General features: G+C 41.3%; 1 protein-coding gene across 11 annotated transcripts in view; it reads right to left on the bottom strand.

Annotated features, from left to right (window-relative positions):
* Positions 1-23,700, bottom strand: part of DOCK7 (dedicator of cytokinesis 7) — an 864,306-nt gene that overhangs the window by 169,440 nt on the left and 671,166 nt on the right. For all 11 annotated transcript variants that reach the window (XM_086953476.1, XM_086953469.1, XM_086953439.1 and 8 more), the window contains 4 exons: positions 15,235-15,369; positions 9,102-9,254; positions 7,714-7,872; positions 1,476-1,576 (listed from right to left, as the gene is read on the bottom strand). In XM_086953476.1, the coding sequence (XP_086809602.1) occupies positions 1,476-1,576; positions 7,714-7,872; positions 9,102-9,254; positions 15,235-15,369 (548 nt within the window). The remainder of the gene's footprint in view (positions 1-1,475; positions 1,577-7,713; positions 7,873-9,101; positions 9,255-15,234; positions 15,370-23,700) is intronic.

The raw sequence follows: 23,700 nt of genomic DNA on the forward strand, positions 1-23,700 counted from the left end.
CCACCATTGTGGACTCTGCGAAATCCCTTGGCATCACACTTGACTCCAATCTCAACATGCAGCAGCATATTAGCAAAGCAACTAAAGGAGCCAACTTCCAAATCAACACTCTGAGAAAACTCAAACCCTTCCTACCACCCAAGGACTTCCAAACTGTTGTACAAGCCCTAGTCATTCCTCGCATAGACTACGGAATTGTGGCTCTCAGCGGGCTCCCCCTAACAACAACGGCACCACTAAGAGCCTCTCTGAACGCGGCCGCAAGACTCATCACTGGCTCAAGAAAACACTTGCATATATCCCCTGACTTAAAAGCCCTGAACTGGCTGCCTTTTGAAGCCAGAGTTCAGCTGAAAATTGCCTGTATGACACACTCGGCCGTACACCACAAGTCACCTAACTACCTCACTCACAAGCTGACTATATCAGGAGGCTCAAGATCCAACAGAAGCACAAAAAACCTCCTCCTGAAACCTCGTAGATTCCGGAAGGAAAAAACATACAAACGCTCCTTCTCAGGAATGGCACCTAGGATCTGGAATGCACTCCCGCCAGAAACTAGGCTTATCCCCTCCACTGTACTCTTCAAGAAAGAGGTAAAAGACATCCTTATGGCTAAGTTCACCTGAACCCTATTGTTACTGGAACAATGACATTACACGGCTCCTATATTATCGGCTACCTGAGTGTTTATCTGTGTTATACTCTTGTTTGATTGCTATGGGATCAAAGTCATTGCACGGATTCTATATCATTGGTTTCCAGATTGTTTATTAGGGTTTTGATTAAATTTGATTAAATAACCAAGTTTTCAGGGCCTTACGGAAGGCAATGAGTGTTGGTGCTGTTTTAATATACAAGGGGAGTGTGTTCCACAGTATGGGGGTCGCTACCAGGAAGCGTCTATCTCCCCATGTGGCCGTTCTTGTTCGGGGAACATGCAATAGGTGGCTTCTCTCTATAATTCGTTTCTAACACCCTACAGAGTAACTGTGCAATTTTTAGTCTAAAATAACAGCGCTAGTGGGAGTAATCCGTTCAAGTTTCAAGAAATTTGTAAATGAGATTACGCGATTGCTACCCTACCTTGCAACTCACTCACTACCGAATATTATATTGTCTTCAAGAGTTTGTCTACCCTACCTCCTGTTTCTGTAAAGCGCTCTGATATCTGCAAAGATCTTGTCCGCGCTATATAAAACCTTAAAAATAAATAAATAAATAAATATAATCAAAATGTAAGTAAACATAATTAAAAGAGGGCAGCTGTAGCTAGAAAATGAACACTGGAATCACTGCTATGAGACAAAGACCTTTTGTCTCGTTTACAAGGTGCAGGTATTATTTGAGTTATGAAAAACTCTATAAAATCTGAATCCTATGAAAAGCTGATCGTCCCAGGGGCATGAGTGACTTAAAAACACCAATGAGTTGTCAGAAGAACAATACTAAATTAACCATCATATTCACATTACCTGTACATCAAATCAATGAGCATCTCTGGGTCTTCTTGGTGTTCTTTCATTTTAACAGTGTCTGAGAGGATCATATGAAGATTGAACACAAGGTCTTGAACCTATAATAAAATGAAAGTTACTAAAGAAACATTCTAAGCAACATCGGAAGCATTTTAGGATTCCACTTTACAACCCAATCCAAAGCAACCGAAGATTGGCTATAAGGTGCTAACAACGTTAAGGCATTCAAGCTGAATGAATGCATATTATATACTAGAAACACAAGGAGTCTCAGTATACTAAATCACCAAACCAGTGTCAGATTTGTATTCGCCTATAATGCTGTCAGTAGAAATGGGCTTTGCCGAGCTTAGTGGGAATAAATGCTTTCCACTGTTGCCTAGAGACCCATGCATAGAGGGGTCCATGGGAAAGAAGGTTGCATAGGCAAGAAAGGACATTATGCTTTTTCCCGAAAATCTGTATTAAATCTATTCTGGTCATTATTAATCCGGATATAAGAGCTACGAACAACAAAACGGTTGACAAAAGTGAATTTAAAGCAATTTTTCCCTATTCAAAAATGACAATGGTCTAAGTATTGATTCCTCCAGAATACTTGGAATGTGTACTCACTGTGCAAGGTGGATTAACATAAACGACTTCAAGGTAACTGGAGAAAAAATTGAGAATATTATTTTGCAAAAAACCCATATAGTGGAGTCCGCAGTGGGGGCCAGAAGAATTATGACACCCCCCCCCCGCCCCCATGCTCCACAAGAAATTTATGGATTGGGTTTGGCAATCAGCTTTCTTTTACTACTCAAATCAATCAGGTAGCTGAGACCTGCTTCTATATATTCACACTTCTATGAAAAATCCTTCTGATTCCCACCTCCTCCTCCTCCTCTTCTCAGACCATAGTGCAAGCACTATATTCTCGTCTTGACTACGTAAATTAGCTATACTTAGGTCTTCCACAGTACCCCATTCAACACTTACAACGGATTCAGAATGCAGCCTCTTGGTTGACCCCCAGATGTGTGCAAATTACCACCCACTTTGAAACTCTTCCCTGGATTCCAATGCAAAAGCGGATCACATTCAAAGAGTTATGCTTACGCACAAAGCTTTGAACAATGCTGGCCAATTGAACTTTTGGAAGACATTTTTCAGGTATCTTCCTAGCCGCTAGCTTCGCTCTGGCTAACAGAACCTTTTGGTGGTTCCTAAGTTCAAGACTTGCAGACAAGGAGGAACATTCCTCTTCCACCTATTTGCAAAACGCCCTTCCTTATCACTGCTCATCATATAGCCTTTAGAAAAAAACTAAAAAACATGTATCTTTCAACTAGGAAAACTTTTTCAGTACCTTGATGTGTGCCAGAGACTGCTGGTGCCTGGAAGCACTTTGGGGTACCAGCAATGCTTTACAAATTATATTTCATTTATTTGAACGCAAAGATAGTCTAGTAATTTGCCAAGAAAAAATCAGGACAGAATGCAAGTGGAGGACTCACTGGAGATGAGATGACATTATATGTCTTTATTGCTTACTACTGAAGAATGTTCTACAAAATTAATGGTAAGAGACAATGAAGGGCAGGTGAATTATAATCCTTTCTGTGGGTAAGAGTATTTGTAAGCGAGAAATAGAAGTAGGTTTGAGAAGCAGTTCCAATTAATATTATTGATAGTTTCAGTTTGATTACAATCCTATTTTAGAATTAAGCTATAATAACAACATGAACATGTTGAACATGTTGAACAACTATGAACATATTCTTCGGGCAGTACTGAATGCCCCATATCCCTGCAGGTTATCCTAATGTATATCCTTTTTCTTTTAATCCTTTCTGTGGGTTAGAGAAGCTGTGGCCTGTGCAGGTAAGAGCGGTGGGCCCGGTGGGTGGATTCCGACAGACGATAATGAGAGGGAACAGTTAATATTTATTTAATTTTCCCTTGTCTTCGTCTATCGAAATCCCCAGCCCCCCCACCCAGCCCCACCGCTCTTCCTGCACGGCCGCAGCTGTGTGAGAGTATTTGTAAGTTAAAATGTCTGAAAGGCAGTTCCAATTAATATTATTGATGGTTTCAATTTGATTACAAGCCTATTTTAGAATTAAGCTATAATAACAACAAAGGCTATGAATACATTCTTGGGGCGGTACTGAGTGCCCCACATCCTTGCAGGTTTTCTTAATTGACACCCCTTTTCTTAGATGTTTGACATGCTCTCACAGAGAATAATATGTTACATACCATTTATAATGCTTTTTAATTCCTTTTCACCTTCTCCTTTCATTCATTTTTACGACGTCTCGGAGGGCGGATAAATCGTTGTTACATTCTTATCTATTGCTATTGGGGTATTACCTGATACTTTTTTACAGTAGGGAGAAGATAGCATTCATAAACTTACAAAATATACATCTGTTATTTTGTTGGAATCAATCCTTGCTGTATATTATGTCTGTCGAAGTTGAAGCATGAATCTTAGATCTGGAAGGACCCTTCAGTTCACCAGAACAGAATGTTAAGTTTAGAGATTGGATACAGGTCTAGATATTCAGGGGCTTAAATTGCCCAAGAATCAGAGGGATCTATTGCATTGGCTGCATAGGAAAACTACGACATAATTCTTCTACACAAGGCCCATTTATAGACTGAAAGCGAGAGTTAGGTAAACAGGCATTATAAATGCGATTTAGAGAAACCTAAATCCCAGAAAATACAACAGATCAGGAAGACTATCCCATAAGCTAATCCCAAGAAATGCACACAGTAAGGACTCTAGCTACAAGTACTACAATAACATGGTTGGACTGCACCTTTGTGAAGAATAACTGTATCAAGATATTTGCATGGACTGCATTGTTTTTAAAACAGGTTTGATTTTGCTTTGCTTATGGCATTACACTACATGCTAGAGGTAAGTAAACATTGCTGTTCTGCCACAAGGATTTATCACTGAGCATGGTGCCAAATAATAATGCACTTAACTTTGTTGGTCTATAAATGCACAGGTCTGTACCCCTTTAAATCAGTTCCAGCCTCATTGCCCTGAGCTACTGAAGCCCGAAGATGGTTGAGCCAACAAAGAACAGAAGTTAACTGCACGCCAATCCCAGCGTCAAGGATTGAGTGCATACGATGGGCATTCTTTGAAAGGACAAATGTATCCATCAAAAATACTGTCACTGACTGAAAATAACGTACTCTTCTAGTTGCTATATAACCTAAACAGATTTCTGATCGTTTGAAAGATTTCCAAAGTGGTGCAGTGATAGCAGATCACAGAGGCCATGCATAATGCACCAACATTGTCCTTTTAATTTTTTATTAATAATGAAATTAAGATCTAAACTCTACCCCACTGTCATGTGACTTGTGGCGATCCAAATTACACATTAGAACGCATCCCCTCCTGTTCGGTCAAGAATGAAAAGATATGAGAACTAGCCAAACTGTTATGAGAACTAGCCAAACTGTTATGTGGATATAATTATTATGGAGATCGGCCTGTAACACACCGAGACCACTTTTGCTTATTTCAAATTAGGGACCATTGTAGCTTTTAACCACTGGGATGAATAATAAGCGAATGGTGATAAAATATGAGCTGCTATTTACTTCTCACCTCAGGTCTTTTCAAGATTCCTATAATGCATTAGGGTAGAGACAATACAAGTAGCTTGATGGACCAGTTAGCCATTAAGGTTGATCTTAGGCCAGATGCCTCTGGCAAACTCAGAACAAGTACGGAAATATGGCAAAATGAGGAGGACATATGATTACATTTTTCTTGGTAGAAAGAAACTTGAAGTCAGAAAGGCATGTCGCATATTATTATAGAGATCTGAATGCTCATTAGACAGTAGAACAAAACTGATCAGGCTATGTGGAGAGGTTAATAGACTAGAGATCCGACCACTCCCAGCCGGCTAAAGGACAGCTTGCCAGTACTAGAGCCCTATGTGCGTCAGCTGCTGGACATCTCCTTTGAGTCTCAGGTGGTCCCGAAGGCCTGGAAACAGGCAGTGGTACTTCCTCTGCAAAAGAAGACCAACGTTAGCTTCGAAAAGCTGGATAACCTCCGTCCTATTTCCCTCCTTCCCTATATGGCGAAGGTGGCGGAAAAAATAGCCAACATACAGCTTATGCAGTTCGTGGAGACGGCTTCGCTACTCCACGACTCGCAATTTGGCTTCCGCCCCCGTCACTCGACGGAGTCTGCTCTCCTCGTGGCGGTGGAAGCACTCAGACAGGGAGTAGACGAGGGCCAAACGATGGCATTGATCCTACTAGACTTAAGCGCAGCCTTCGACACTGTAGCACACTCCACCTTGCTACAGTGTCTGAATGGAGGAGGGGTGACAGGAGCTGCGCTTGGTTGGATCAAGTCCTTCCTCTCTGAGAGGTGCTTTCAAGTCAGAGTAGGTGATTGCTACTTCAGGGAGATTGAGTTGGGCCAGGGCGTACCTCAGGGTTCGTCCCTGAGCCCAACTCTATTCAACATCTACGTCTCCCCCCTGGCGGCTATCGCGGAGGGGTATGGTCTCCGCTTGGTGTCCTACGCCTATCGCGCGCGCCCGGACTTGCGGCGGACATCTTCAGGAACTGCATGAAAGACCTTGCTGCCTGGATGTCTGCAAACTGTTTAAAGTTAAACGGGAGCAAGACCGAGGTGCTCGTGGTGGGGGGTGCACCGTCTGCGTGGTCGTCGGCGTGGTGGCCACCCTGTCTGGGGGAAGTTCCTGCTCCCTGCCGTGAGGCCAGGAACCTTGGCGTGTGGCTGGATAAGGACCTCACCTTTGGCCCACATGTCGGTCCGGTGGCAGGGATTTGCTTCAGTGTTCTGAGAGCTCTTAGGAAAGTATTAGATCTGCTTCCCATTTCTGCTCGTCAGACACTGGTGCATGCCTTGGTCACCTCCCGACTTGATTATGGGAACCTGCTCTATCTGTGGGCCACAGGCAGGGTCATCGGCCGCCTGCAGGTTCTTCAAAACGCGGCAGCGCGGCTGGTCCTTAGACTCCCTAGGAGGTCATCCGCCAAACCAGCCTTGCGGGCGCTCCACTGGCTCCCCATTGAGAGGAGAGTGGAGTTTAAGGCCCTTGCCACCTGTCATCGTATCCTGAACGGCAAAGCACCTCTTCCGCTCCAGAGCCTAGTAGCCCATTATGAGCCTGCACGCAGTCTTCGGTCCTCGCAGACCGGGCTGTTAAAAGTCCCAAGAATATTCAAAGCTCGTATGGGAGGCAGATCCTTCAGATACCTTGCTCCCAAGCGTTGGAATAATTTTCCGCTGGAACTTCGGCTTGAACCCTCCGAAGTCCAGTTTAGGAAAAAACTTAAAACGCACCTTTTCAGTAGATAGCTTGGTTGGGAGGAGGGGGGACAGTCACTCCACTTGTCATAGCGCGGGGACACGCCAGTGGCGTAACCAGGCGCTTAATAAATGTCCATTAATAATTAATGTCTAATAATAATAATAATAATAATAATAATAATAATAATAATAATTAAGTATCAAAAGAAAATCCAAGTGACCTGTGTCCACAAATAGTTGCTCATATATGTAACATTTTCCACAAGGAGAGTAAAGAATTTCTAACTTTTATGAAGAATTTGGTGATTTCACTTCAGCTGTTCCATAGAAAGTTTAGTCAATGTAATCAAATGTTTGTCATGAGTAACAAAGAACAATTCCACTAAGCTAGATATTTCATCATTAAATTTAGCAAAATCAAACTATAAGACAAGTCAAAGTTTTCAAATGGCCATACATTTTAAAAACAACCTTTGATTGATAAATTGTGCTATTCATAGTGTCTTCACTTAAAGTAAGTATTGATTAGTAAAACGTCATAAATGTTATTCATAATTATTTTCAACAAATATCTATTTTACTGTAAGCTATACAAGATTTTTGCATTTTTTAAATAAATCAGATTGACTGTTAAAGAATTTGAATAGTAATTTGTAACTTTTTAGCCGCCTGTCCTATCCTTTCTCCACACTCCAATAAGGCATACTTGCAAAAACATGCAGGGAAAAAATATTAAAGATACTCAATACTCTAACCAACCACTTCAATTATCTTTAAATGTTACAAAAATATGTTTTCTCTTGATTCAGTTGTTTAATATCACATTTTCACATGGTCGGTCTATTATTTAATTTGGCACAGATTAGTATGGACACGTTTTATTTACAGACACAATGGTAACTATTCATTTGAATGTGTAACCTGATCAGGAAAAGTTGTGTCCCGTAACTCCAGATCTTCTTCAGCATAAGTCAAAATGGTCTTCAACGAACGCCTTAAAAACTCTTCATTAAATGTCTGTGATGTGCCCACCAAGGATGACAGTGACATAGTCACCTGCATTTTCACTCTGGCAAAATTCTGTACAGTGAATCAACAAGAAAACACTTTATTGTGAATTCAGTATGCATTCTTCTAAATACAAACTAGTAATCATGCATCATAAAGTAAATGGGCATATTGAATTTCTGTTTAAGAACATTTTGCTGCTTATACAAAAGTAGATCTACTGACCATTTATAAATAATGGCAAAAATAGAGTTATTAGCAAGGTTACAATTTATTGCCCACAAATTGCTTCCCGGTAATCTCAGTGCTCCAGAGTCTGCCAGATTTTAGATGATTGATCTCCTAGGTCACAAGCACACATAGGAATAAAAACATATGGGTGCTTTAGTAAACCAACATATCCCATTGCAAGCGCAAGACACTAACAGCCAGCAATTTGTGGCACAATAAATGATGGTTGGGGCTTCATGTAGGGCTCTCCATGGGTTGCAGCAGAAATACCTGTGCACAGCATAGGTCAGCCTCTTAACCGCTGCTCTGAATCTGTGATGGTTATATTTAGTTTTACACTTACTGTAGGTGTTGTATAATTAGGATCATTTGATTTCAGAAAGAAGGCATGACATGTGTAAATTAGTCGCACTTAACATTTGAGATACTTAAAATCAAATAACCAGAACTAGTGCCAAGTGTTAAAAGGCTCCTATACTCTCAAATGTATTCATTCTTCATATTAAAATGTATTTTCAGTGTTTCTACTAAAAGTAAGTTCCTCAGACGTATATAACTAACTATAAAATAATTATATTTCCAATGTAACATGCTTTAAAACTTGAAGCAGGACAACAAGGACTAGACAGATATGGATATTAGAAAAGCCTCCATACAAGATGCAAGGTTGTACACATAAGCACCAGAAACTCTGAGAAACTTGAGCTGAAAACTCTGGCATGGCCATTTAAACGTGTACTTTTTAAACACTTTAAGGCCGAAAAGCATCACATACTGTTCTTTCATATTACACTTCATTAACTGCGTGTGGGCGTTCTGTATTCTTTAAATGTACATCTTGTTAATGCAAAAAATCAAAAAAGCACTGAAAAATAGTGAAATCTTCAACTTACAAACAGTTTGAAAACCTAATGTGGCCTTCTTATTTGGAAGCCTCTGAAGACTAATCAAAAGTATTCTACAAAGGGGGAACATTAACTCAAAAAACATAAGTACAGTTGAACTTGACATAATATAGCACAGTATGGGCATTGTTTCTATCAAAGTTGTAATAATAGTGGTCTACATACATTTCCAATTTCAAAGTTTTGTCTCATTAGGAGGTAAAGTGAGGCGCTGGCATGTGATCTTATTGAACTGATGCTACTGCTGCAGTGTCGGAGCAGTCTTAGACATAGGTCAGCACACTGTTCTGTTTCTTCTTCAAACAGGAGCTCTGGAAACTACACAGTAACAAAAAAGTTAATTCTGGTAGCATACTGAATAAAAACACATTTTTGACACAATGAGAAATTGGAATGTCTTATATAAATCGCATCATAAAAGATCAGTTAAACAAAAGCAGCATGGTACAGCTCAACATCTCACTTATAAGTGAATTCTTTAGCATTAAACATTTCCTTATTTTAAGCCATGCAAGCACAGTGGTATGGTCTACTAAGGGTACGGACGAGTGAATTCCAAGTCTCATAATTTTATTCTCAGTGAAGTCAAGCGGAACGTCTGAATGTCTTGGATTTAATTTCTGCTCGCCCAAAGCTGAATATAAGTTACGACTTCTGAGCAAAGAAAGGCTGACACACATTTAAGTACAGACTAAATACCTTTAAATCAGTCTGTAGATACTTTTTTATTGAACTAAATTAGATTGAAGGCTTTCAGCATGAGCACATGACAACTTTGAGTTCTTGAAGATGCTGCCTTCAAAAAAGGCAGTAATAGAATACAACATTTTCATGTTTCACTAAGGGAAGTTTTGAAAACTTCATGTATAGTACAAACAAACCTAGTTGGGAAGGCCTAGAGAATGTTTAAAAGGCCAAAAAGACATTTCAGAAAGCTAATTGGTAAATAGTGATATTTAGAGGGAGACAGGGTCAGGGGGGTAATGCTCACTGAGCCATCCGCTTTTTCAATAACTAAGTAACATTTGAAGCATTTCTCATGAGGATTGGAATGTTGTTTCCTGGACCTTTATAGGACAGAGTCCAGTACACCATTGTTAGATGACCTTCATTTGACTCCACAGCCTATAAGAGCTGATAACTGCCATTCAGCCCGGAAACACACTGTGGAGACCACGGATCAGGCTCCATTTAACTGTCATGAGATCCCTGTGTGTGTTTCAAATTGTATTTTATATGTATTTATTAGTGTTGCTAAAACCTGCATTTTTTTATTGTGATTCTTTGACAACACCCAAATAATCTGAGACTGTTTCACACCTCTTACTTCAATCTGGGCACTATACATCATTCTATAAGGTTGTCTTACCAAGTCCAGAAATAACTGAAAATTAAACGTATTAGGGTGGTTAGATATGCTGAAGGGTGCAGTCATTATACATCGAACTATAAATGCACAGCGAAGTTGCATTCACCTATGTATTTCTATTTCAATTTTTATATATAAATACACTAGCACGCAAACCTCAAATATTTATTTTAATAAAAGACACAGCATTGTCTGCATTCCTCCACATCGTTGGTTCTAAAACCATTAATACAAACTTGGTTGTCCATGTTTGAGTCACCTTCTTAAGGCAGCACATCTCAAGCCATACTCATAGGCTCAGGAAGCCATTTCATGCAGACATTACAATGTATTGAATTCTGGCTTCTAACAGACTCAGTTTCAATTCACTTTTAAATTCAACATCACAGTAGAAATACTCTACTAAAAAATTCCTATTTCCAGATTATTGTTTTTTTGTAACTAATACCTAAACATAATATTACGTGTGCAAATAAAATCATTTTAAACAAATTAGTCTCTTTGAGGAATGTATATCTGACAACAATAATGTAATTTCATACCACTCCACTTTTTTTGGTCGAACAAAGGTGTTTTTTTTACTGTGTCAAAAAGAATGCTCTCCAATTCTGATACTGTAATCTACTAAACCCACTTTTGAAGAAGAGGTCAGTGAGGCCTCAAGACCTTATGCACAGCACCACTGCTGTATTTTATGTTCAGTCAGGACAATAAAGTCATTGAAATATGAAGTGCTTGGGCAATTTCAAGTAAGCAAGCCTTTGGGAACAACTTCCTAAGTCAGATTCGCTATAGGATCCCTTATCAAATGCTTTGCTTTTTATGCCTCAATATGTTTTGCCAAACCTGTATGCACTTTAAATCGGAATTACAAATCAGTGCTAATTGTAAAGCCTGCAGATATTTGACAGCATGAATTTCGCCAGAAACAGTCTAGTACAAATCGTGCACGAAAACTGCAAAAAATATGACGGTGCATCTTGAAATGAGGGACAACACAGGCATTTTATCCCACATTTTGAGGTGCAATTTCAGAATCATACAGCAGTTATGCATGTCAAATAGCCTATTTGGCATAATTGTATTTACTGGCTGAGCAATTAGAAGTCCGTTCCATTGTATGCCTAGAAAAAGATCAAGCAAAATTGGGGCTAGTTGTTCAGATAAAATTTTATACAGATCTATTGGAATTTTATCAGAAACTCAGATTATGGACATTAACCTGTCCTGCTCTCAGATTTGTGTCTATACTATGTGAGCAGGTCAAGGATAAGGCTTTTCTCAGCATGTAAGTAAAACAGGCATTGGAGAAATAACCGTTGTTGAGGGGAGAAAACTGCATGTATTATTCTTGCATTAGCTTTAGGTAGAACTGAAGCTTGCTTTGGAATTGAACAAAACTACTTTACTGTAGGCAGACAACTGGCTCTAACCACCCGGCAAAAAAATGTTGCCAGTAATATCAGTTCAATTCAGGAGGGTGGTCAAACATTTACTAAAGCGACTGATATAATACAACTATTTCAGCAATACTATCAAAGCCTATACACTGAAGATTTAGTTACCACCGACACCCAAATAAATGTGTTTCTTAACAACTTTTTGGATAACGATAATGAAGAGAAAGTTCTCGATGAGGCTACTCTTGAAGATCTGGAAGGGGAAATCTCCATCGAAGAAGTATTAACAGCACTTACTGCACTACAAGCAGGAAAAGCAGCGGGGCCTGATAAAATTCCAATAGATCTGTATAAAATTTTATCTGAACAACTAGCCCCAATTTTGCTTGATCTTTTTCTAGGCATACAATGGAACGGAGTTTCTCCAGCATCTTGGTCTGAAGCCAGTATAGTTGTATTTCCTAAAAAAGGAAAATCACCCGTACTTCTTACTTCATATCGCCCCATATCCCTTATTAATTCGGACTCCAAATTGTTTGCTAAAGTAATGGCCAGTAGATTAAGCAGGGTTATTGAACATCTGGTCTCCCCTTGGCAGCATGGTTTTGTCCCAGGTAAAGGGACTACTGATCATACCTGCAGAGCTCTAGCCCTCTTTGATGCCACTGCTGTTAGGGGAGGGCAGATGTCAATGATCCTGCTGGATGCCGAGAAGGCCTTTGACCGGGTGTCATGGAAATTTCTCTGGGCGGTTATGGCAAGAAATAATTTTGGCCCCAAATTTTTAAAAGCTATGAATTCTATGTATACGTCCCCCAAAGCAAAATTACAAATTATGGGTTCTGAATCTGGACAGATTAATATATTGCGTGGTACCAGACAAGGCTGTCCTTGTTCACCACTGTTATTTGCGCTTTAGTTTAATCCGCTTATATTAAAACTCTTAGAGCATACACTTATTACCCCCATCCTGAGTCATTCATTTGAGACTAAAGTATTAGCCTATGCGGACGATATCGCGGTTATCACTGCTGATCCAGTAGTGGCCATGCGTGAAATCGAAACAATAACTTTGGAGTTTGGCTCATATTCAGGCTACTCCCTGAATAGGGGAAAGACTATTATACTGGCTACAGCCAATACAGTATGTAACGATCAAAGAAGGAGTCCTAAAGCTACCTATTTGGGAGTCATTTTAAGCCCTGACATCAAGCATATCGTAGCTCAGAATTATGACCCTCTCATTGCCAAGATTAAACAAGACCTAGATCGGGTCAATAATTTACACCTCACGATCATAGGAAGAGCTAACTTCCTTAAAATGAATGTCTTACCCAGATGTTTATATCTATTTCGTGCAATACCGTTAGTAGTAGAGTCAAGGATATTAAAAACACTCGACTCACTTATGTCGAAATTTTTATGGCAGAACGGAAAGATTAGGAGATCACATAAACTGCTCTCTCTTCCTATAGAAAGAGGGGGACTTGCTGTTCCAAACTGTACGCTTTACCACTGGGCTTCGATCTTAAAACTCTCAATTCCGATGTTTTGTAATAGCAATGGAACTACACATGTTGATATTGATTACATTCCTTCAATATATGAGCTGGTTCTTGGTAAAGAAGTAAAGGGGCTTTTCCTCCAGGCAATTGACACTAAGTATATGAAAAAGAAATGCAAGGTTGAAATTATGTCTAGCGCTTGGAAAGTCTGGGAACGGGTTGTTAAACTTATACAACTTAAGAAACTTAACAGGTATACGCTATTATGGAAACATAGTACTCTTGGTGCACCATCCTATGATGTGATAGCAAGAAAATGGGAAAGGATGGGTATAATCACAATTGGCGATTTCTTGATTAACGATTTTGAAACCACTTTTAACGACCTAAAACAGAAATATCTACTCTCAAATGGCGACTTCATTAAATTTGCGCAGGTAATAGCGTATTTAAGAGCAAAACGTCTCTCTATTTATTTGGGGAGAGTAGAGATAATTGAAGCCCTTCACAATACAAACAATAGAATAGGAGCATATTAAAGGCTACTACTAATTAATATGTCGGATGACTTGGAAAAAACAGAAACTAGCTGGGCTACAAAATTAAATAATCCTGATGTGGATATCGATAGGATACTAGAGATGAGCCAACTTTTGGTTATGGCCAGTAATTTAAAAGCCCAAATATATAAAACAGTTTTCAATCTCTATTATACACCCGCCAAGCTGTTTCTATGGGGGAAAAGGGAGAATGACATCTGCCCAAGATGTTCGAAAGGTCCCGCCACCCTGATACACATGTTTAGTAGCTGTCCCTCACTTGTTTTAATTAAGAACATGCTTTCAAATTTTTGGGAAGAGCTTTTTGGGCATAGGGTACCACATTCAGATACACTCTTTGTTTTAGGATTCGATTCTACTCTAAAATTGACTAAAACAGAGCAAAAAATACTATATATTGGGACCGCTGCCTTTAGAATCATTCTGGCAGCTCGCTGGAAGGAGCAAGAAGCTCCTAGTTTCCAGATGTGGCTATCCCGTTTCCTTGCAATCTATAGCATAGAGACGGCTATATATACTACAAAGGGAACGAGAGCAAGGAAACATGGGGAGTCACTCTGGCTTCCGATAACTAATTGGAAATCTAAACATAATCCTATGACTATATAAGGCTTTTAGTTCGCTCCATTCTAGCTGCTTGCTCTAATGTTATACGAAGTATTTCTGTTATTCCTTTTCTTTTTAATGAATCTGTAATGTTTTGCTTTATATGTATTGTATAGATTCTGTCTGGCTCTGCCTGTGTTGGGTTCGTAATAAAAAAAAAAAAAAAAAAAGGAATTGAACAAAACTTACGTAAAGCTGTGCTGTTAGCGAAACCTATTTGTGATTACTTTAATTATTTCTTGAGTTGGGTATTGGCTCCACATTAAAATGATGTGAATAAGCTAGCAGTCAATTCTGAATCAAAGCATACATTTTTTAATTAGATGCCTTGCTTCCATATTGCAATGATTAGTATGTCTGGAACAAATGGTCTCCTGACGTCAGGTGAAATGTTAGTCCTGAGTAATCCTGATAATCCTGAGTCTGATCATGGAAAGTTGCAGAATTCAAAAGTTATCACTCCTTAGTAAAATGATTTAAAGGACAGCCCAGCATTGCTTGAAGAGCCCGTCTTGATCAGAAATGTCAAAAAGCAGGGTGGACGTACACATAACTTGTAGATAACCACTTAAAGATGGAATCCAAAAGCTTAAAAACAAGATCACAACAGCAATCATTTGTGACCACCTGGAACAGAAGACTTGGTAAATCAAAATAGTTTTCTTTATCTGACTTTTACATAAGTATGCCTGAGGGAGTGCACATATTCCATGAAGAAATAATAGATACCGAAGACTACACATCACCAAACATCACATTACTTTGTTCACAGTTCCGTTGTCTTATGTACATTACATTGTCAACAAAACCCTGAAAGAAATTGCCTTCATAGCATAATATTCAACAATAACTACTCACCTTAGAAACCAGGGCCCTCTGTGTAGCAAAGCAATGTTGCAAATACAGTGCACTTTGATTGCAAGCCATACTATGCAGGAGAGATTTTAGCACCCCACCAAGTATACTTTCTTTGGATTCTGTCACAGAAACTGTCTGTAGAAGAAGAAACAGATGAACAATAAATAAATTAATAAATATCTAATGTTTGAATACTGCTTCAATGGCTAATCATTGCAGGGTACTGTATCTAGTGTAGAGAAGAAAAATATTCCACTTTTAATTATGCTGTTGTATTAGCAATTTCATTAATTAGTAAGTCGCACTGCAGAATCATTGCTCTGCTTTTAAGCTACATTTCCCATATTTACGAGGCAAACACTGCTGTAAAGCGTAATTAATTACCAAAATGACAGATCTAATTCTACCCTGGGTAAAACTGACATGGTAGACCTCAGAGAGGTTAGCAGACTTAAGAAACTAAAGTGGCTTTCCTGCTGAAGTTACAAGACTTGTATATGGAGACACTCTTATGATCCAACACGATTATGCAGTTCCTTTTAAAGATGGTCGAATAAGTGTGTATAGGCACAGTTTATCAGAGGGGGAATAAGCTCCAATAGGAGCAAGTGCCCTCAGACACCTGCATGGGTGTCACGCTTCATCATTAGCACGCTGCATGTCGGGCTGGCACTGCAAAGCCCGAGGGGGAACCACAAGGGGACACTTTACCGGAGATCTTTTTATAGAACTGACATTTGATGAAGTGAAGGTGTGTGGGCGAATAGTGTAGATAGGTTGTGATTATGTGAAAAGGAAAAGTGTATTCAAATAGACTAAGTGATCATCAGAGTCAAGACTTTTTTATGAATAAGTTCACTTGTTTGGTTAAAAGGGTGAATACTATTGAATAATGGTCCTAAATACCTTAGTTGGTCTTAATAGGTCAACATGTTTCTGGTCGGTTGTTGTAAAAAATGGTCATGTGGCAATTCTTTAGGACCTAAAAACTACCATAATCTAATCACTGGGTGTGTTTTCTCAAGAGGAGAATACCAATCACTCAACCAAATAGTAGCAAATCTAGTACCTCTAAGTAGGTAAAACCGTCCCAATTAGGGTATCGGTAATGCCCCCGCAAGTGAAGGCCCAGAGAATGCTAATTAGCCTAATGGATGCAGAATGGCACCCACCGCAAGACCTACCCACTGGCAATAGCGTTCACTATTTTAACCAGACAAGTGTACTCATTCATTAAAAAGCTTGTATGCTGGAACTAACCACTCCTGGTCCCTCTCCCTTGATATAAAATGGTGAGACTCTAACCAATAACCTGGTTATTACATGGGTCTTTTGAATTCAATGCCACATCCTGAACAGCTTTATAATTATCCCTTTCCATCATCAGCAGAAGGACATGATCGTTTAAGGAATCACTACACCAGTCACTTCAGCCACCACTGGTACCCTCTGTTTCAATCCTACACCATGGCCCCAGGAAGTGGTCGACCACCAATTCTGGATGAGATGTGGGTATAGTGCTGGGTTTTAGTGATTATACCTTGCCACTGAGGATGACACTGAGGCCCCTGTGCCCCAGCAGGTACTCAGCTGAGAGGCACCTTGTTCCTGAAAGCCGCAAGGTGAGAGTGCTCACACAAGATGCCTAGCAGCAAGCATACCTGCCAAATTAAAGTGTGAAAAGCCACCTCTACATGAACAATGGCAACAGCTTCTGGGAAAAGGGCATTTATGAAGTCAGCACAAAGGAGGCACCAGAGAGAGGCACAAACATATCCTTCAGAAATAATTGAATGCCCATGATAAGGAGGAAACTACTTGCATTTGATGGAGGACTAAAAATCATTATCTATGAATTGGCAGTCAACTAACATTCTGTATGAAAGAAGAATAGAGATACTAAAGATGATAGTGTAGGAAGCTGGCTCTCTTTATAGTGCACCAAAATGCAGAGTGTTCAGGCAAGCCCCAAACGAATCACACACAAGGAGATGATGGACGGAGCGCTGAAACTTTTCACTCACCCCCAGTCATGGATCTGGGTTGAATCCATTATCATTCTTTAGCACAATTCGCCACCCAAGTTAAGACCCAGCCATACGCAAATCAATCTTGACCATGTTCCTCATGGGAACAGCTCAGCCCGAACTGCCAAGCCAAGTCTTCCTTGGACTGAAAACAAGCATCCTGGGATCAGTTTCGGGGTAACACTCCTCATCAGCCAGGCTACCCTAAATCCAGTGGCCAAGTGAGCAACTGACCCACGTCTGGGCATACCCTGCCAACTTAGGGTGAACAAAACAAACACAAGGAGATGATGGATGGAGTGCTGAAACTTTTCAGACACTCATCCCCAGTCACAGATCTGGGTTGAATCTATCATTATTCTTTAGCTCACTTGGACACCCCAGTTCAGACCTAGACATATGCAAATCAGTCTTGACCCCATTCCTCATGGGAACAGTCCAACCCGAACTGCCAAGCCAGGTCTTCCCTGGACCGGAAACAAGCATCCCGGAACCGGTTTCGGGGTAACACCCCTCATTAGCAAGGCTAGCTTGAATCCCAAGGATTTACAGAGGTAAAATTTGACACCCCACATGCTCTCTTTTGTGGTAGCGTGGGCGAGCAGTTAGACCATTTCAGAGGGTAGTGCTAAGCATTTATTACACACAAAAAGGCAGTAAGTGAGGCCGCACTCAAAGAAATCTAAAACAAATGTATAAAAATTACACATACTTTTAAATAGAGACCAAGATCATTGGAATTGGGCTAGTACTTTTTGGGTTATGAATTATTACAGTTTTCAAAAATGGACACAGTGTAATTTCAGGATCAGTAATTGTATCATATGGAGTAAAAACATGTATTGCATTCGGGCACTTAAAAGCGACTTATGGGACTGTCCTTCATGACTTAAGGTGAGTATGGGGCAAGGTCCAAGGCCACACCAACAGGTCACCTTGGAGGCTCTGGGATGTCCAGGTGCACAGGTGTGTCACGGCATTGGTTGTCCAATTCACTTCAATAGGAAAATGGTTTGGTTACAAGAGGCTGCAAGCAGGGGTTGGGGGACCAATCCGGGGGAATCCACAGGAGGGGCTTCACTCTTGAGATCCTCTGGCACACAAGAAGGACACCCTGGGTCCACATCTCCTCAGACTGTGGGGCTCGGGGTGCAGTGGTATTTTTGGCGTCAGATGCAGTGCTGGGGTCTCTCACGATTGGAGAGGGCCTGCAGAAAGAGGCTGCAGGCAGCGACTAGAAGCCCATTCTGAGCAAACCCAAGGGTGGGCTTAGCTCTTGTGGATCTGGAGACCCAGTTGGCACAGTCACCTCCAGCGGACTCGGGCTCTGGAGCACAGGTGTATAGGTGCTATGAAGTGTCAGGTAGTAGCAATCAGACTCACTCTTGGTCTTTGTTTCTGGTGCATAGGGGCAACAGGACAGCTGGGTCACTCTCGATGGGGGTCTTACTGTCACTGCAGTTCCTCAACATGCAGGTCGGTATTCCTCAGCGTACAGTCTGGGCACAACAAGCCTTAGCTGCTGCAAGGGGTCCAGTACCTCAGGGATTGGTACTGTGTGGCTCTGGTTGGTCCTGGTGTCCCCGCACTTGGAGGGAGGACGTATTTGACCTGTAAGAGCACTGCTACCTCTTCCTGGGCAGCTGCTGCATCAAAAGCTCCCTTAGGCGGCAGAGCGGTGTATCTTACTCTTTAATGCATGGTGCTGCTGTGGAGTAGCTCATTTACTCAAAGGGAGTTCCTTTGGCAATTCGCGAAGCACTGGCAGGCCTCCGGGTTTCTTGAGGTCTGGACTGTGGCAGGACAAATCAGTTGCTCCACGACGGCCGGGAGAGGCAAGCAGGCTGGCAGGGTTGCCGCCAAGTCACTTGTGCTCCTCGGTTCTCGAGTCAGCTGACTTTTCTTTGTCCACTTCTCATTTTGGTCTGTAGAAATCTGAAATCCTGGTATCAGGAGGTCCCCAAAATATTCAATTTGGAGCGTGGGGGAGTGAGGGGTAGTAACCAATTTGCTGCTTACCCATGGGGTCACTACAACCCCTTGATACCCACTTCCTTTGGGTAGTGGGCATCACCCCGCACCCAGAATTACTAATTTCATCACACACAATATGGTGGAATTTCAAAAGTCGCGTTCACATAAGGCTTTGTCACTCTAGAGGTGTGCCCAGCCTGGCAGTTCAACATGCTTACTGCATAGCTAATTTTGGGGGTGGGCATCCCCTCACCTCTGAAGGAAGCTAGATTTGCATACCAAAGGCAGTGTGCTCAATGAAGCTCCCTTAGAATGCTAATTCGCTGGTCATCCTGTGGGAGGGGGTGTAAACACTCTCTGCTTGAGCAGGCTCTGTTTCTGACTGCCTGAGAGCAAAGGTCCTCACCCCTGGGGGGGTCAGAAACTCATCTGTAGCGACAGCTGGCTAAGACCAGTCTGTCAGCACACTTGTAGTTGGCAAAATTTCAGGGACTTCTCTAAAGCGCCGTGTGGGTGCATGTAATTATAAATCCATCACTGGAATCAGTGTGGATTTATTAATATGAGTTGTTTGATTTCAAACACCATATGTTTGAGTGAAGCCATTATGTAGCTGGGGAACTTGTTTTGACCATTGCCCAGTACATACCTTAAGATGGCTTCCCTACTAACTTGAAATATCTAGAATTAGAACTAGATATTGCAGGGGCACATCTGTTAATGCAGATATGTCATCACAAAAAATATATTGCCCCCCGTCCTTAGAACTCAAAGATCTGCTGTAGGGGTGAGTTACATATATTAGATGAAGTGACTTTAGCCTGACACAAGGGAGTGTTTCATATCAAGTGTTCATTTCAGATAATATTGGGGAGGAGAAAGAAGCAGAGGATCATTCAGATTCCGGAAGACAATAGTTTGTTGATCAGATAGGGGGGGGGTGGGTCGGCCTCCACGGATTGCTATAAACAAACTTACCATGAGGTGATATGATGGAGGTATAGGGCTGCCGGATCTCCCTCTTTATTATCAGGCATCGCAGTTGACGGCCAATAACAGATGGGTGCTTGGAACCTACGGTGATCCTAATTTCAGAACGGACCATTGGCTTATGGGAGAAGGGGGCTATAACAGGGTTCTTTATACGAATCCTCGTAATTTATGGTTGTCCGCTCCCACGGCTCGCATGGTGGAGGTGTGGCACACAGTCCAGAGTAAGCTAGTGGCATAACTGGCTTACTAAGGCGACTCCGTTGTGAGAATCTGATATATTGGGATGCCTTAGCGCCTGTCCAGGGTTTGATAAATGGGACTTAATCTGGATCTCTAGGGTTGGGGATTTGTGGGTGAAGGGGAAAAAGGCCACATTTAATGATCTTCAAACTAAATACCACCTTGTCATGCCATAGACTCGGCCCACCCCAGAGATACCCCCCTGCCGGACTAATTCCCGCAGGAAGACCGGTTATTGCTAGATCCAATGAACCATAAAGCCATATCCCTGACATATAAAAAATTTGTGAATAACCGAGCAGACCCAATGTTTAATCTAAGGTCAGGCTGGAAGCGTGATCTTGGGGAGATGGGGGAGATAGAGGATGAGGACTGGAGGGAGGCGGCGATTCCTTTGCGACTTCGACTGGTCCAGCTTAAGGTGCTCCATAGAGTTTATTTTGATGTCAAATGATTATTTAAGTTGGGTAGGAGGCCAGACCCACTATGCCTCCGACGATGCAACCAGACTGGCACATTCATACAAGTAATCTGGGGCTGCCCTCACATCCAACGGTATTAGACAGATTTCACCCGGCAACTAACCGAGGCATGTGGCAAATCTACTCAAACATCCCCCAAACTCTGCCTCCTCAATATCTGGGAGGCAACTGACCTTTCGCAGGCGGAACAGTTGTGGGCTACCATGGGATAGGCCATAGCCAAACGCAATATAGATCAAAATTGGGGGGCGGACGAGCTGCCACGGGTAAGGGATTGGGCTAATGATATGGTCTATGCCATGATTGCTGAAAAACCTGTGTTTAAGGGACGAGGGTGCCCCAAAAAATGGTACCACAGATGGGGAAAGTGGAACAAATATAGGGGCGATGTTTGCATCTCTCCCACGGTGGAACTGAGGAGGAAGAGACAAACATTGATGACCAGGCTGGGAGAGATTGGGGAGACCCCCTCATCGATTAGCCACCACTAGGAGGTCTCTGTACTTGTACCTAATTCCGGTCTCCACATATTCTCGATCATGTAAAAATGTTGTACTGATAACAGACGAAATGACTCCCGGAGTTAAAAGAGTTATGTATCTTTGACCATGAATAACTTGTGTAACACTGTCTGGATTCTGTCTTGCCTTGCCAATGCAGAATGCACATTGCCTTGTACTGATGCTTTCTGTTATTAATAAAAATTGTTTAAAAAAAAAGAAAGGGGGTGAACCACGAGTATTGATATACCAGAATCTCAAGGAAAGCGGTCTCGGAGACCCTCAACCACACATTCACAGTTTGCGGTGTATATTATCTACGTTCACGTGGTTTGGTGGATAGTGTCATCAATGGGCCTGTCACTTGAGTGTTCTGTTCTCCAAGAGAACCACAGACCTCCACCCGAAGGGAACCTGTCTGGATGATGACAGTCGTGAGAAGGTAAAATTATCTCCTATCCAGGCAAATTTTATTGAACAGAAAAAATTAGGATAAGGATAAAATAAAGCGGTGGTGTTCAGTGGATAAGTAACTGGTCCACAACACCTAGTAATAGGGTTGACATGTTTCGAACTGAAATGGCTCCTACAGGTCTTTGGGCCTTTGTCAAGACCTAGGAAGTGGAGAGTCTGAGGTTTTGAGCAATCCACATGGGATATAGGTAACTATATTCACTCAACAATCTTCATCAATGAGTACATACTACTCATGACTAGTCGTTGTTATAGGCACAGACTTTGGCCCATAACTGTAAAGAAATCAAAAAAGTTAGTCGCAAAATTATACACAGTGTCATACTAAAAATGAGCTGATTCTCAATTCGCCCAGTGAGACACTAATGCAAAACTATAAGATATCACTAGTAATGACCAGTACAAATTAAAAGGCATATGTAACTTAGTAACAAGAAGGTAGAAAAGTGAAAGATTTGCCATTGACAGGGTTACATTAAGGGGGCCCTCTGCTACTCACCGTTATCAGCATGATTCTAAGTAGTGTGTGCTTAAGTGGAGAAAACATTAGGTAACCTGCATGTACTGACTGGTATCTGCAAATCTATGCACAAGGTGTGCATTATTAGATTACATGACCTGGTTACAAGTGCTCAAAAGCGAAATTTCTAAACTGAATAAAAACATGTGCACACTCTAGAGTTTTTGTCTTTAAAAGTTGTAAACAGCAGGGAAGAGATGTGCATTACTCCAAGGAGATTAATTCAGTACAGAGTCACAGTTGCATCAAATCACTACTAAACTGTTTGAAAACATTTGTGCATTTTGGAATTGGAATTGTAAACAAGTAGGAAAGAGACAATTACCTTTAAAAAGAGTTTGTTTTACTCCAGGGGATACGAGAGGACTAAGACGTAATGTTTTAGTCAGAAGGTAAATAAAAGACCAAAAGTTGACTAAGGAAATAAATGATATGCGTACGGTGACTGAACAGCTATCGCAAGCACACTTACCTCTGTTGAAACCGTCTAAAGCAGAATTGCTGCGTGTCCCTCTCTCCCGCATCGTAGAGACGTTTTGGACGGGAGTGTGCTTTTATACTCCCCTGGTGACCTTAATTGAAGACAATTAGCCTACAGTGGTTTTCAGCAGTACTGAAAGTTCATGTTTCCAAGTGGTGGCCTTCTACGCATGTTTTTTACGTCTTGGAAGCACGCATAACGGCATGGAAAGCAAAAGGCAGGCAGTGTATATCACATCATCTCATGTGTGGATGGCTGTGTTTGTCAAATAAAATGCACTATTTCTAAAGTATCAGTCTGTGTGGACAATGACCCCACAGACTTTATTAGGAAACTGTAAGTGTCATATTTATATTATTTCTGTGCACCAGGAAGGTCTGTAAAGGGTCCTTGTGAGGCGCAAGGCGATGGAGCAATATGGTCACTGTGTTAATAAACAGTGTCCGGTAATTGCATAATCGTGTTACGTATAGTCTTTAAAAAAAGTGGGTGTTCTGTGAATAAGCATAAATTATAAAACGGGGAGACGCTGTACAGGGTGTTAATGGCCTCTAGCATTGAGCTATTCCTATCCCAGTGATAATGTAGGTGGCCTGAGGGTATTCTGGCGATTATCATAGTGGGTGTGCAAAGGCACTATTGTGTGGGCACTGTGTCTTGTCATATAGAGATCGTCATATTTATGACGCTTAGAAACTGGTCGGATGAGTGATTATTATAATGCTAATCATAAGGTATTACTGATAATGAGGGTGAACATGGTTCTGATAGATGG

This window comes from Lissotriton vulgaris, chromosome 1_1 (assembly GCF_964263255.1).
Source record: "Lissotriton vulgaris chromosome 1_1, aLisVul1.2, whole genome shotgun sequence".
Lineage (NCBI taxonomy): Eukaryota > Metazoa > Chordata > Amphibia > Caudata > Salamandridae > Lissotriton > Lissotriton vulgaris.